General features: G+C 39.9%; 1 protein-coding gene across 2 annotated transcripts in view; it reads left to right on the top strand.

Moving 5' to 3' along the window:
* GAB2 (GRB2 associated binding protein 2) overlaps nt 1-16,825 on the top strand; it is a 190,817-nt gene that overhangs the window by 159,761 nt on the left and 14,231 nt on the right. Inside the window, exons 1-2 of one of the 2 annotated variants that reach the window (XM_058687646.1) lie at nt 927-1,098; nt 1,238-1,481. In XM_058687646.1, the coding sequence (XP_058543629.1) occupies nt 942-1,098; nt 1,238-1,481 (401 nt within the window). In that variant the 5' untranslated portion in view covers nt 927-941. Of the gene's footprint in view, nt 1-926; nt 1,099-1,237; nt 1,482-16,825 lie in introns of those variants that run through there. The other variant, XM_058687645.1, reaches the window with a different exon arrangement.

Below are 16,825 nucleotides of genomic sequence, written 5' to 3' on the forward strand. Positions count from 1 at the left end.
TATTTCTTTTGAACAAGAAGTTTCACCGTGGAATTATTGTGTGCTCCATGACCTTTTTTCTCCTTCCACAGACTAAGAAATGTCTATGCGCCTGGCCTTTATTAGGTGAATCCTGGGACTGTAGACATAACAGCATCAGGCACTGTTCATAGAAACAAGGCCAGGCAGGGAGGCAGAGTGACAGTGGACATAATGAAGCACAGGCCAAGTGCCATTGGCAGCCAGAAAAAGGACTGAGTCCAGGAAGGTTTCAGAGAGAATATGATATCCATGTAGGGTCTTCAAGTCTGCATATGAGTGCCAGTGGAGTAGAAGTGAAATCCAGGCGGAAGGAACAACATAAGCCATGAGAAAGAGTTGTAAAAGGGGCTGGTGTGTCTGGGGACTGATGAAGCTTCCGAATGCCTCGGGTACAGGAGGAGAGAAGCAGGAAGTAGGTCAGACTGTGAAAGGCCTTATGTGTTATGCTCAGGAACTTGGACTAGGCTTGGAGAACCAGCCAAATGAGTAATGCCCTTGGCTGGGAGGGTAGTACTCTCAGCTATGATCTATCTTTAATACCTTGCTGCTTTTCTAGCACAACAGAGGGGAGTTTAAGATGAGAATTAAGAGAAAAAAGACCAATTGACAGAGTGGTGGGCACAAGAGTTGGGGAACGGGGAACATCGTTGTCCTCAGAGGACTTGGAAGGGCAGGCAGGAGGAGCTGGGACCAGTCTTCCATGGGACGGTCTGCTGCAAGTACATTTCTGCTTTTATCATTTACACAATAAGGTACAGTCCAGGGTCTGAATCAATGGGTCTTCAGGAAGCAAAGCTCATTTAACAAAGCCAGCCTTAGCTTTGACAGAGGTGATGACAGCAGGAGCCTCCAAAGAGGAGGAGGGCAGTAGCACTTGCTGCCCTCCCTCTGGAGAAGGGCCAGAGTCACAGTCCTGAGCCATGGGCAGCCACACCTCCTGGGAGCAGGGCCATCACCATCAGGGTTGTGACAGGGAGCGGACTCCAGACGACTCCAGGAGCAGTGCCGAGGGACAGGGCATCTCCGTTTCCACCAGGAGGCCACAGTCTTTCACTCAGGCAGACAGAGAAGGAGCAGGTGTGTGAGGGGGAGAGAAGGCTGCTGCTGGATCATTGCCTCTGCTCTTAATATCTCTTCTTCCTCTGACATCCCACTTTGGGATAAGGCCACTTTTCTTCCCCTTTTCAGTCACAGAGCTCCTTCTCTTGTTTCACAGACTCCCTGAGAAACATGTCCTCTGCCAGTCACGGCCCCCGCTCTTCTCCAGCTGAGCTCAGCGGCTCCAGTCAGCACCTTCTTCGAGAACGCAAGTCCTCAGCCCCATCGCACTCCAGCCAGCCAACCTTGTTCACCTTTGAACCCCCTGTGTCCAACCACATGCAGCCCACCTTGTCCACCAGTGCGCCTCAGGAGTATCTCTACTTGCACCAGTGCATAAGCCGGAGAGCGGAAAATGCAAGGTAGGAGACTGCTGTAAGCAGCGGTGGGGCAAGCACCCACTCACAGGACCTAGTCGCTTTCCGTCCTACAGTTTTTAATTTTGAAGACAGGGGAGTGAAATGTTTTCTCTTCTCAGGTGAACAGACGTATTTATTAACAGAGCATCCTTCTTTTGCTTAGGTAACCTTCACATTTTATTGCTATACAGTGATAATTGGGTTCCTCCGGAACCCATGATCAGAAACGATGCTATAAAAATGTTTTGTTTAATTTGGAGGAAAAAAGGCACTAGGGGCTAGAGTTTCAGAATTAGGAAAAAAATCAATTTATTTGCTGGCATTAAGAATATATCTATAAACCAATGCTTTCAACAATAGCCAAATTATGGAAAGAGCCTAAATGTCCATCAACTGATGAATGGATAAAGAAGATGTGGTTTATATACACAATGGAGTACTACTTGGCAATAAGAAAGAATGAAATCCTGACATTTGCAGCAACATGGATGTAACTGGAGGGTATTTTCCTAAGTGAAAGGAGTCAGTCAGAGAAAGATAGATATCATATGTGTTTACTCATATGTGGATCTTGAGAAACTTAACAGAAGACCATGGGGGGAGGGAAGGGGAAAAAATAGTTATAAGCAGAGAGGGAGGGAGGCAAACTGTAAGAGACTCTTAAATACAGAGAACAAACTGAGAGTTGTTGGGTGGGGGGAGAGGGGAAAATGGGTGACGGGCATTGAGGAGGGCACTTGTTGGGATGAGCACTGGGTTTTGTACGTAAGCAGAAAATCACAGGAATCTACCCCCAAAACCAAGAGCACACTGTACACACTGTATGTTACCCAACTTGACAATAAATTATATTTTAAAAAAAGAATATAGCTATAAAATCTTACACTACTGAACAGATCCATATCTCACTTTTGCTCTAGAGCTGCACTGTTCTGCATGGTAGTCACTATCCATACGTGGTGATTTAAATGTGAATGGATTCAAATGAAATAAAATTTAAAAGTAAGTTCTCAGTTGCACTAGCCACATTTCAAGTGCTCAGTAGCCACATGTGGCTAATTGGCTGCTGTACTGAACAGCACAGATAAGGAAGCATCTCATCATCACAGGAAGTTCTAGAGCAAGGACTTCCTGCTCGAGAATAATGGTCTTTGTATTTCTGGCACCAATCTCTCTCACAGGTGCGGAGCCTGTAGATATTTTTATTACCTTTTATTCCCATTGCTAGGGTAAGCAAAAGCACAGAAATGATGGACTTTGCCAGAGCTTGTTCCCAGTTACTACCATGGCCAGCAGGCTACAAATCACATTTCTTAATTAATTTAGAAATACCTAATTTGTGTTAACAAAAATTAAGGCAATTAGAGAACTATGTATCATGCCATGGAACATTTTCATGTATAATCTCACGTGACCCAATCAAAGGCACTGAGAGGTAGCCAGTCTAGCTCCCTTCTCCCCGCCTCATAGATGAAGAAAATGAGGTTCACAACTAAGAAGTGACAGAGGTAGGGCTAGAAACCAGGTCTGCTTGTTTCTGGTCCTAGACTCTACACTGCACGATTCTGCTTCTGGGTCTCTGAGTCATTTACCATCACACAACAGAGGCTCCCCGCACTCAATTGTCTCAAATGCCCATTTTCATTTGTTTCAGGATTCATTCATTTGTGACCTTTTAGTAGTTCAAACACAATCAACTTAGACATAAGGAGCTGAGTTCTTTTAAAAAAAAAAAAAAAAAAAAAGGACGAGGGGCGCCTGGGTGGCTTGGTCAGTTGGGCGTCCGACTTCGGCTCAGGTCATGATCTCACGGTCCGTGAGTTCGAGCCCCGCGTCGGGCTCTGTGCTGACAGCTCAGCCTGGAGCCTGTTTCGGATTCTGTGTCTCCCTCTCTCTCTGCCCCTCCCCTGTTCATGCTCTGTCTCAAAAATAAATTAAAACGTTAAAAAAAAAATTTTTTTTAAAAAAAGGACGAATTAGCCAAGATCACTGAACTAGTTAGCGGCAGTGCTGTAAATAGCACTGATTCTCCTGAATCACACACCCGAGACAGGCAGTGGGGTGTGACCAGAAGCAGATCACAGGCTTTGGAGTCCATCAGATATGGGTCCAAATTCAGGTTCTGCTTCTTTTCTTGTGATCTAATCCTTTAACCTCCTGAGCTTCCATTTCCTTATCTGCAGGATGGAAGTAATTAATTCTGAGGTTTACTGATGAGCATAAAATGACAGAACACATACACCCTAAGTAGTGCGTCCTCAGTACATATTAACGTTTCTTCTCCTTGTGCTGCATCCCCCTCTCCTGCACGTGTGATTGTCTGAGATTAGAGAGGGGGAGGTCTTCAAATCATAGTTCTGTCGAGAGACAGTGTACTTTCTCTTAATGCCTCTCAAAGTGCATATGAAATACCTGGGGATCTGGTTGAAATGCTGATTCAGGGGGCGCCTGGGTGGCGCAGTCGGTTAAGCGTCCGACTTCAGCCAGGTCACGATCTCGCGGTCCGTGAGTTCGAGCCCCGCATCAGGCTCTGGGCTGATGGCTCGGAGCCTGGAGCCTGTTTCCGATTCTGTGTCTCCCTCTCTCTCTCTGCCCCTCCCCCGTTCATGCTCTGTCTCTCTCTGTCCCAAAAATAAAAAATAAAAAACGTTGAAAAAAAAAAAATTTAAAAAAAAAAAAAAAAAAAAAAAAAAGAAATGCTGATTCAGTGGGCCTGGAGGGGGTCCTGAGATCCTGCCTTTCTGCTAAACACCAGATGATGCCAGTGCAGCATGTCTGTAGATCACACTTCAAGTAGAAGGCTTTATCTAATATTGACAACTGCCACCACCCCCACTCCGATGGTGCTGCTAAAGCAACAGATAGAGAAATGTCTCTGCTTGAATTAGCAGTTGTGGCCCACTCTCTGCACCTCCTCCTCCTCTGTAAAACCTCTGTTAATTTTCCTAGATGAAATTTATTTCTTCCCTGCATTCCCACAGCATTTTTTTATTCTCTCTCACACAGCATTTGGAACTCTCTGCTTCATATTATGGATATTTATATTAATATATTTCTACACTTTGTGAAGACAAGACCAAAGTCATATAGTAGGTGCATAAAAAACATCAAAACAAATTTCTTATAGAGAGTCAACATAATAGGGGAGACCAGACTTGTCTGGCAGCAGCTGGGGAGGCAGCTTTACTGCGGGCTTTTCTCTGTGTCGCTGCTTTCACTTGTGTGGGTGTGGGAGCAAGAGAGTGATGAGCAGGATCTTGGAGACTTTGGGAAAAAATAAGTTCAAACAATGTTTGCAGAATTCCCAAGTGATGGAGGGTGGGAAGGAAGCTTTCTTCGGTCCAGAAACACCATATAGTTTCTGGAAGTGTTGGAGTAGTTTGCATGATACTAAACATACTGTGGGGCACCTGGGTGGCTCAGTTGGTTAAGCATCCGACTTTGGCTCAGGTCATGATCTCACACTCTGTGAGTTCAAGCCCTGCATCGGGCTCTGTGCTGACGGCTCAGAGCCTGGAGCCTGCTTTGGATTCTGTGTCTCCCTCTCTCTGACCCTCCCCCATTCACTCTCTGTCTTTCTCTGTCTCAAAAATAAATAAACATTAAAAAAAAATTAAACATACTGTAACAATTATAAACTCCAAACACAATATAAAAAAGCAACTGTTCAAGCACTGAAGAGCAATCAAAAAGCAGGCGGAAACTGAGAGATTTGACTCTTCCAAGGAGCTAGCAGCATACAAAGACATTAAAATATGTGTGTTAATTGCTATAATATGTGGGGGTAGGGTAGGAGGGACTGGATCCTGAGTGAAGAGATGGTGAGATTCAGGAGAGAGCTAGAAACTCTGGAAAATAACTGAGAGGTTCCAGTTCCTGTGTGGTGGCAGAAACACTCCCTCCCACTGGTCACAACTGAACACTGTGGACAAAATACAATTACCCTGTCATTGTTTTGAGTCTAGAAAAATAAAATGAGGCAAATTATAAAGGGGAGAAAAATTTGGAGCTGCAGCTACACAGAGATGAATTTCTGTATCTCATGGAATTTCCCTGAAGGCGGGCCTGCTCGCCCAGCAGCACAGCAGAGTGCACAGCTGAAACTCTAATGAAAACCCCATATTTCTTGGTAGAGGAACCAGAAAAGGAGCCCTTTGGGGGCTGGAAAGGAGTAGAGTACCCAGAGTGAAGACAGTTGGAGAAGAGATTTCCTAATTCTGGGTGTGAAACTGTACAAGTCTCAGGCTCACTGTGAGCCTAATGGATGTTGGACAGACCACACCAGCACAACAGAGGTTTTGAGAACTACACTGAGATTTGCACTCTGACACACAGAAGGAGACACAGAACTTGGCAGCCTGAATCTAACCACGTAGGTTGCCTGCAAAACAAAAACCTCCACGTTCTCCAGAGGATTATAACAGAACCCAGAGTCCACACAGCATAATATCACAACATTAAGTATATAATCCAAAATTTCTCAGCATACAGAGAACCGGCAATGGGTAACTGGTTCTCAAGGGAAAGCACTGATGCCAACTCCAACATAACCCAGATGTTGGAATTATCAGACACAAATTTAAAATTAAAAAACGATATTTCATGTGATGAAGGAAAATGCATTTGAAATTAAGGGAAAGAAAAAAACTATGAACCCCCACGTTTATATCCTGCAAAATTATTCTTTAGGAATGAAAACAAAATCAAGAGATTCTCAGAGGAAAGAAAAATAAGAGCATTTCCAAGAGATCATATTTAAAGAAGTGATAAGGAAGTTCTTCAGGCTGAAGCAAAATAGTACCAAAAGGAAACTAAATCTTCAGGAATGAAGGAAGCGCAGCAGAAATAGGAGTTATCTGCATAATTTTCCCCCTAAGTTCCTTAAAATATGTGAGTGTTGAAGGCAAGTATTAAACATTGTCTAGTGAGGTTTTCACCTGGTTTTCACTCTTCAGCCAAAAGTGCTTCCTTTGCCATTTCTTACCATATAAGTCCCCTTTCGACATGTTCTCCCAGTTTTCATTTATCTGGAAAGATCTGTATTTAGCCTTCATTTCTGAGATATTTTTGCCGGATATAACATTCTGGAATGATAGTGTTATTTTCTTTTGGCATTTTAAAGTATGTCATTCTATAGTCTTCTGCCATTCATTGTTTCTGATGAGAGGTCAGATGTTATTTTTATTCATAGAATCCTATGTGCTATGTATCTTTATTCCTCTGAATGTTTTTTTTTCTCCTTTTTAAAAAAAATTGTGAAATACACATAACATAAAATTTACCATCTCAGCTATTTTTAAGTGTGCAGTTCAGTAATGTAGAGTACTTTCTTCCACACTGTTATACAGCCAATCTCCAGAACTCTTTTCATCTTGCAAAACTGAAACTCTCCACCCACTAAAAATTTCCCATTTCCCCTTTCCCCTACTCCCTGACAATCTTCTTTCTACTGTCTGTATGAGTTTGAATTCTCTAGGTAACTCATATAAATGGAATCATATAGTATTTGTCTTTTTGTAAGTGGCTTTTTTCACTTAGAATAATGTCTTCAAATTTCATCCATTTTATAGCATATGTCAGAATTACCATCCTTTTTATGGCTGAATAATACTTCATTGCCTGTATATACCACATTTTGTTTATTTCCCCCTAAATAGACACCTTGATTGCTTCCACCATTTGGCTATTTTGGATAATGGGGCTCTGTACATGGGTGTACAAATACTCTTCAAAGACTCAGCTTTCAATTATTTTGAGGTATACCCAGACATAGAATTTCTGGGTCCTCTGGTGATTATATTTTCTATCTTTTGAGAAACTGCCATACTGTTTTTCATAGTGGCTGCACCATTTTACAACAGTACACAAGGGTTACGGTTTCTCCATATCCTTGCCAATATTTGTTATTTTCTGGGTTTTTTGATAGTAGCCATCCTAATGTCTATGAGGTGGTATCTCACTGTGTTTTTATTTGCACTTCCCTTCCATGATGATTAGTGACGTTCAGCATCTTTTCATGTCTTGGTGGCTATTTGAATATCTTTGGAGAAATGTCTTTGTAGGCCTCTGTCCATTTTGTTTTTAATCTGGTTGGTTTGTTGTTGTTATTGGGTTGTAGAAGTTCTTTGTATATTCTCGATATTAACCCCTTGCCAAATATATGATTTACAGATATTTCCCCCATTCTGTAGATTACCTTTCACTCTGTTGATTGTGTCCTTTGATGCCAAGAAGTTTTATACTTTGATGTAGTCCAATGTATCTATTTTTACTTTTGTTGCCCGTGCTTTTTGGTGTCTATATAAAAAAATCATTGCCAAATCCAGTGTCAGGAAGCTTTTCCTCTTACAGTTTCTTCTCAGAGTTTATAGATTTAGGTCTTATGTTTAGGTCTTTGATCATTTTTTTGTTAATTTTTTACATATGATCTAAGGTAAAGATCCAACTTCATTTCTTTGCATACAGACATCCAATTTTCCCAGCACCATTAGATGAAAAGACTTCTCTGGATTATTTGTTTTTCAGGTGTGGAGTTTGGTGAGTTCTTTATAGATTTTGGATACTATCCCTTTGTCTGATATGTCATTTGCAAATATATTTTCCCATTCCGTTGGTTGCCTTTGTTGATTGTTTCCTTTGCAGTGCAGAAGCTTTTATCCTCATGAGGTCCCAATAGTTCATTTTTGCTTTTAATTCCCTTGCCTTTGGAGATGTGTCAAGTGAGAAATTGCTGCAGCTGAGGTCAGAGAGGTTTTTTCCAGCTTTGTACTCTAGCGTTTTGATGGTTTCCTTTCTCACATTCAGGTTCTTTATCCGTTTTGAGTTTATTTTTGTGAATGGTGTAAGAAAGTGGTCTAGTTTCATTCTCCTGCATGTTGCTGTCCAGTTCTCCCAGCACCATGTGTTAAAGAGATTGTCTTTTTTCCATTGGATATTCTTTCCTGCTTTGTCAAAGATTAGTTGCCCATACATTTGTGGGTCCTATTCTGGAGTCTCTATTCTATTCCCTTGGTTGATGTGTCTGTTTTTGTACCAATACCACGCTGTCTTGATGATTACAGCTTTGTAGTAGAGACTAAAGTCTGGGATTGTGATGCCTGCTGCTTTGGTCTTCTTCTTCAAAATTACTTTGGCTATTTGGGGTCTTTTGTGGTTCCATACAAATTTTAGGATTGCTTGTTCTAGCTTCGAGAAGAATGCTGGTGCAATTTTGAATGGGATTGCATTGAATGTGTATATTGCTTTGGGCAGTATTGACATTTTGACAATATTTATTCTTCCAATCCATGAGCATGGAATGTTTTTCCATTTCTTTGGATCTTCTTCAATTTCCTTCATAAGCTTGCTATAGTTTTCAACATACAGATCTTTTATATCTTTGGTTATATTTATCCCTAGGTATTTTATGCTTCTTGGTGCAATTTTGAATGGGATCAGTTTCTTTATTTGTCTTTCTGTTGCTTCATTATTAGTGTATAAGAATGTAACTGATTTCTGTACATTGATTTTGTATCTTGCGACTTTGATGAATTTATGTATCAGTTCTAGCAGACTTTTGGTGGAGTCTGTTGGGTTTTCCATGTATAATATCATGTCATCTGCAAAAAGTGAAAGCTTGACTTCATCTTTGCCAATTTTGATGCCTTTGATTTCCTTTTGTTGTCTGATGGCTGATGCTAGCACTTCCAACACTATGTTAAACAACAGCGGTGAGAGTGGATATCCCTGTTGTGTTCGTGATCTCAGGGGGAAAGGTCTCAGTTTTTCGCCCACTGAGGATGATTATTAGCTGTGGGCTTTTCATAAATGACTTTCTCCACACCCCAAAAATAAATAATCCAGTGAAGAAATGGGCAGAAAACATGAATAGACACTTCTCTAAAGAAGACATCCAGATGGCCAGCAGGCACATGAAAAGATGCTCAACATCACTCCTCATCAGGGAAATACAAATCAAAACCACACTCAGATATCACCTCATGCCAGTCAGAGTGGCTAAAATGAATAAATCAGGAGACTATAGATGCTGGAGAGGATGTGGAGAAATGGAAACCCTCTTGCACTGTTGGTGGGAATGCAAACTGGTGCAGCCACTCTGGAAAACAGTGTGGAGGTTCCTCAAAAAATTAAAAATAGACCTACCCTATGACCCAGCAATAGCACTGCTAGGAATTTACCCAAGGGATACAGGAGTTCTGATGCATAGGGCACTTGTACCCCAATGTTTATAGCAGCACTTTCAACAATAGCCAAATTATGGAAAGAGCCTAACTGTCCATCAACTGATGTATGGATAAAGAAGATGTGGTTTATGTACACAGTGGAATACTACTTGGCAGTGAGAAAGAATGAAATATGGCCCTTTGTAGCAACGTGGATGGAACTGGAGAGTGTGATGCTAAGTGAAATAAGTCATACAGAGAAAGACAGATGCCATATGTTTTCACTCTTATGTGGATCCTGAGAAGCTTAAAAGAAACCCATGGGGGAGGGGAAGGAAAAAAAAAAGAGGTTAGAGTGGGAGAGAGCTAAAGCATAAGAGACTCTTAAAAACTGAGAACAAACTGAGGGTTGATGGGGGGTGGGAGGGAGGGGAAAGTGGGTGATGGGCATTGAGGAGGGCACCTGTTGGGATGAGCACTAGGTGTTGTATGGAAACCAATTTGACAATAAATTTCATATTAAAAAAAACTTATTGAATAACTATGTCATATACCTGAAGAAAAAAAAAAAAGAAAAGACTGGCCATTCCCCCATTGAATGGTCTGAGCATCTATGCTGAAAAATCATTAAATCATATACATGAGGGTTGTATTCTATTCCATTGATCTAGACATCTATCTTTATGCCAGTACCACACTTTTAATTATTGTAGCTTTATAATAATATGTTTTAAAATCAGGAAGCATGAGACCTTTGACTTTGTTCACCTTTCACTTTGTTTGGAAGATTGTTTTGGCTATTTGGGCTTCTGACAGTTTTATGACTTTTTTCTTTGGCTTTCAGCAGTTTGACTACAATATTCCTAGGTGTGTTTTTCTTTGTTTAGGCTTCATTTACTTTCTGATTCTATTTGTTTCTATTTTTGATCCAGTGCAACAAAATTACCAATATTTCTTCAAGTTTTTTTTTTTTTTTTGCCCCATTCCATCTCTGCTTTCCTTCTATTCTTCATAGGTTAGACCACTTGATACTGACCCAAATATCACTGATACTACTCATTTTCAATAATTTTTGGAGGGTAATTAAAGTACAGTCACTGTCAATATGTATTAAGTTTCCTCATGCCCCTTTATAATCCATCCTTCCCTCTATCTCATTCCTCAGGAACTACCAACAATATTTCTATCACTACATTAGTTTTCATTTTCTAGAAGATTACTTGAGTAGAATCATTATAGTGTTTACTTTTTTTCCTGGCTTCTTTCAATCATTGTAATACTTTTGAGATTTATCCATGTTGTTACATGGATCTTTAGTTGTTCCTTTTTATTGCTAAGTAGTAATTCAGTGTACCTTTATTTTTTTTAATATATGAAATTTATTGTCAAATTGGTTTCCATACAACACCCAGTGCTCATCCCAACAGGTGCCCTCCTCAATACCCATCCCCCCCCTCCCACCCCCCATCAACCCTCAGTTTGTTCTCAGTTTTTAAGAGTCTCTTATGCTTTAGCTCTCTCCCACTCTAACCTCTTTTTTTTTTCCTTCCCCTCCCCCATGGGTTTCTTTTAAGCTTCTCAGGATCCACATAAGAGTGAAAACATATGGCATCTGTCTTTCTCTGTATGACTTATTTCACTTAGCATCACACTCTCCAGTTCCATCCACGTTGCTACAAAGGGTCATATTTCATTCTGTCTCATTGCCACGTAGTTCTCCATTGTGTATATAAACCACAATTTCTTTATCCATTCATCAGTTGATGGACAGTTAGGCTCTTTCCATAATTTGGCTGTTGCTGAAAGTGCTGCTACAAACATTGGGGTACAAGTGCCCCTATGCATCAGAACTCCTGTATCCCTTGGGTAAATTCCTAGCAGTGCTATTGCTGGGTCATAGGGTAGGTCTATTTTTAATTTTTTGAGGAACCTCCACACTGTTTTCCAGAGTGGCTGCACCAGTTTGCATTCCCACCAACAGTGCAAGAGGGTTTCCATTTCTCCACATCCTCGCCAGCATCTATAGTCTCCTGATTTGTTCATTTTGGCCACTCTGACTGGCATGAGGTGATATCTGAGTGTGGTTTTGATTTGTATTTCCCTGATGAGGAGCGACGTTGAGCATCTTTTCATGTGCCTGTTGGCCATTTGGATGTGTTCTTTAGAGAAGTGTCTATTCATGTTTTCTGCCTGTTTCTTCACTGGATTATTTGTTTTTTGGGTGTAGAGTTTGGTGAGCTCTTTATAGATTTTGGATACTAGCCCTTTGTCCGATGTGTCATTTGCAAAGATCTTTTCCCATTCCGTTGGTTGCCTTTTAGTTTTGTTGATTGTTTCCTTTGCTGTGCAGAAGCTTTTTATCTTCATGAGGTTCCAATAGTTCATTTTTGCTTTTAATTCCCTGGCCTTTGGGGGTGTGTCAAGTAAGAAATTGCTGCGGCTGAGGTCAGAGAGGTCTTTTCCTGTTTTCTCCTCTAGGGTTTTGATGGTTTCCTGTCTCACATTCAGGTCCTTTATCCATTTTGAGTTTATTTTCACAGTGTACCTTTATATCACAATTCGTTTATCCATTCCTGTGTTGAGGGGCACTTGGATTGTTTCCAGTTTTAGCTATTACAAATTAAGGTGTGTTTGTACATACACAGCCACTAAAAAATCGCTGTGTACACATTTGCTTCATTTCTTTTGGGTAAATACCTAGAAAGCCATGCCCAGGTAGTTTTACTTGTGAATTCTATCAAATATTCAAGCATAAAATAACACAAATATTACCCACATTCTTTCAGGAAACATAAGAGGTGGGGGTCTTTTGTAACTCATTTTTTAACACCAAAATACCCTTTATGAACCTGACAAAGATTATGAGAATGAAAATTGGAAGGCTATATTCCTTGTGGATACAGATGCATACACACACACACGCACACACACACACACACACATGCTAGGAATAATTTAAATATATTAGGGAATATATGTGTGTATATACATCATTAGAGTTAAGACATCATGATAAAGTGGGGCGCCTGGATGGCTCAGTCAGTTGAGCATCCCAACTTCGGCTCAGGTCATGATCTTGTGGTTCATGAGTTCAAACCCTGCATCCATCTCTGTGCTGACAGCTCATTGCCTGGAGCCTGCTTCAGATTGTATGTCTCCCTCTCTGTCTGCCCCACCCCTGCGTGCGTGCGCTCACACGCTCTCTTGCTCTCAAAAATAAATATTAAAAAAAAAAAAGCCATCATGATAAAGTAGTGCTCATCCCAGGAATGCAAGGTTGGATTGATATTAAGAAACCAACCAGTGTAATTCATTACATCAGGAGAATAAGGAACAAAATAATATAATCATCAGCTTAGTAAACACAGAGAAAGCATTTGACAGAACTCAATGCTTCTCCATAAAAAATTTTCTCAGGAAGCTATAAATAGAGGAGAACTTCTTCAAATTAGTAATAGGCTTCTGAGGATAACCAAAAGCTAATATCATACCTAACAGAGAAATCTTAAGCATACTCTCATAATACTGGAAACAAGGACAGAATGCCTGCTCTCACCACTTCTGTTCAACATTGTGCTAGAGAATCTAGCCAGTTCAACAAAGGGACAAACAGGATAAAAGGTCACAAAGATGAGAAAGGAAAATGTATGGCACAAAAACAGACACTCAGATCAATGGAACAGAATAGAGAACCCATAAATGGACACACAAATGTATGGCCAACTAATCTTTGACAAAGCAGGAAAGAATATCCAATGGAATAAAGACAGTCTCTTCAGCAAGTGGTGCTGGGAAAACTGGACAGCGACATACAGAAGAATGAACCTGGACCACTTTCTTACATCATACATAAACCCAAAATGGATGAAAGACCTAAATGTAAGACAGGAAGTCATCAAAATGCTCAAGGAGAAAGCAGGAAAAAACCTCTTTGATCTTGGCTGCAGCAACTTCTTACTCAACACGTCTCCAGAGGCAAGGGAAACAAAAGCAAAAATGAACTATTGGGACCTCATCAAAATAAAAAGCTTCTGCACAGCAAAGGAAACAATCAGCAAAACTAAAAGGCAACCGACAGAATGGGAGAAGATATTTGCAAATGACATATCCGATAAAGGGTTAGTATCCAAAATCTATAAAGAACTTATCAAACTCAACACCCACAATCCAAATAATCCAGTGAAGAAATGGGCAAAAGACATGAATACACACTTTTCCAAACAAGACATCCAGACAGATGGGTAACAGACACATGAAAAAATGGTCAACATCACTCAATATCAGGGAAATACAAATCAAAACCACAATGAGATACCACCTCAGACCTCTCTGAATGGCTAACATTAACAACTCAGGCAACAACAGATGTTGGCAAGGATGCGGAAAAAGAGGAACTCTTTTGCACTGCTGGTGGGAATGCAAACTGGTGCAGCCACTCTGGAAAACAGTATGGGGTTCCTCAAAAAATTAAAAATAGAACTACCCTATGACCCAGCAATTAACACTACTAGGTATTTATCCAAGGGATACAGGTGTGCTGTTTTGAAGCAGCACATGCACCCCAATGTTTATAGCAGCACTATCAACGATAGCCAAAGTATGGAAAGAGCCCAAATGTCCATTGATGGATGAATGGATAAATAAGATGTGTGTGTGTGTGTGTGTGTGTGTGTGTGTGTGTGTGTGTGTGTGTAATGGAATATTACTCGGCACTCAAAAAGAATGAATTCTTGCCATTTGCAACTATGTGGATGGAACTAGAGGGTATTATGCTAAGCAAAATTAGAGAAAGACAAATATCGTATGACTTCACTCATATGAGGACTTTAAGACACACAACAGATGAACACAAGGGAAAGGAAGCAAAAATAATATAAAAACAGGGAGGGGAACAAAACATAAAAGACTCTTAAATATGGAGAACAAACAGAGGGTTACTGGAGGAGTTGTGGGAGTGGGGATGGGCTAAATGGGTAAGGGAGGTTAAGGAATCTACTCCTGAAATCATTGTTGAACTATATGCTAACAAACTTAGATGTAAATTTTAAAAAAAAATTTTAAATTTTTAAAAAAGGAAGATGTAACACTGTCTCTATAGGTGACTTGATTGTTTATATAAAAATTATAAAGAATCTAAAAAAAACTACTAGAATGAATAGTGAATTTAGCAGGGTCACAGGATAAAGGATTATTATATAAAAGCTAACTTTTACATACTAGCACTAGCAAAAACTGGAAAACGAACTTAAAAAAATTATAATGATGCCAAAAACATGGACTACTTAGGAATAAAAAAGACATGCAGGACCTCTTCACTGAAATCATTGTCACACACTGTTGTGGGATATTAGAGACCTAAATACAGAGAGTGATAGACTGTAGTTATGAATTGGAAGACGCAATATTATTAAAATGGCAAAATCTTCCCAAATTGATCTATAATTCCACTGCAGTCCAAGTAAAAATCCCAGTAAGATTTTTCATAGAAGTTGTTAAGCTAAGTTTAAAATTCATATGAAAATACAAACAACTTAGAATAACCATGATTTTTAAAAGAACAGCAACAAAATTAGAGGACTTATACTCCCTAACTTCAAGACTTACATCAAACAAATGTTCATCAAGACGGTGTTGTATTGATGCAAAGATAAACACAAAGCTCACTAGAACAGAATAGTGAAGCCTGTGTGCGCACGGGTGGCCTGTGTTGACAAAAATGCCAATAGGGAAATGAAAAGTCTTTTCTCTTTTACAGAAAAAATTATTTATTTATTCAGAGAGAGTGCATGCATGAGTGGAGGAGGGACAGAGAGAGAATCCCAAGCAGGCTCCACACCCCGTGCTGAGCCCAACACAGGACTTGATCTCACAGCCCTGAGACCATGACCTGAGCTGAAATCAAAAGTCAAATGCTTAACTGACTGAGCCACCCAGGTACCCCAGGAAAATGAAAGTCTCTTCAAACAGTGGTGCTGGAACAGCTGGATATCCTTATAGGAATTTTTAAAAAAATTATTGATATCACACTACTCAAAAGTTAAATGTGTCAGAGACCTAAATGTAAAATCTGATACTGTGAAATTTCTGCATGAAAACATCTTTGTGATCTTGAGGCAAGCAGAGATTTTTATAGTAGACTACAAAATGCAAGAATCATGAAAGAAAATAAATTAATAAAGTAGTGTAATCATAAAACTTTTGCTGTTCAGAAAACTCCATTAAAAAACAAAATGTCAATTCACAAAATATGAGAAAATATTTGAAACAAATATATCTAACACAGGATTCATTTCTAGAAAATATAAAGAACTATTACAACTTACGACAACCCATTTTTTTTTAATGGGCAAAAGATTTGAATAGACACTTCACATAGAAAAAGATATAGAAATGGCAAATGGAAGGATGCTGGATCACCAGGGAAAATGTGAATTAAAACCTCCGAGCAATTTTGCTTCATTTCCGCTGGAATGGGTAAAATGAAAAAGACTGACAATACCAAGTATCGACGAGTATGTGGATGTACTATTTCTGACATTCACATTACATATTAGGTGTTCTGGACAAAAGAAACAGTGCTTTACAGTTTACAAACCACCGTCCCATTAGTTACCTCACTTGATCTCCAAAATAACCTCATAGGGTTACTTCTAAGCAGGGACTTATAAGAGAGAACCAGCTCGTTCATCTCTGCCTAGCATAGATATAAATATGTCTGTTGAGATTATTATAGTGAAACAGTATTTACTGAGGCTAATAACCAGCCATCTGTCTATTCCTTTTTTCATTTATGGGGGAACTCCACATGTTTTACAGTAAATTAAGCACCCTAAAAGATAAAACTATGAATTATTTATCAGGACTTTCACTTCAGTTTTACCCCCTCGTCTTCCTTCAAGTACTGGATATGCATTCTGGCCAAAATGACTTCGTTCCTAAAATCTAGCTCTTGCACTGAACAAAAATAACTAACTCCTCAAAAGTAGTAACTATTGCCAAGGAAGGAGTTTTAAACAGACACCATCAAGAAAAGCAGAGTCCTTTCAGTCTTTGAAGACCAATTAGTGTCCCTGGATTTATTTTTTGCCCTCCAGCCTTTTAAAGGCCTCATTTCAGATTCTAGACCTTTGCTGTCTTCCTATTTCAAGCAGTCTGTTCAACCTGTAGCGGGAGATACATTGCGGT

Source organism: Neofelis nebulosa, chromosome 10, assembly GCF_028018385.1.
Source record: "Neofelis nebulosa isolate mNeoNeb1 chromosome 10, mNeoNeb1.pri, whole genome shotgun sequence".
Lineage (NCBI taxonomy): Eukaryota > Metazoa > Chordata > Mammalia > Carnivora > Felidae > Neofelis > Neofelis nebulosa.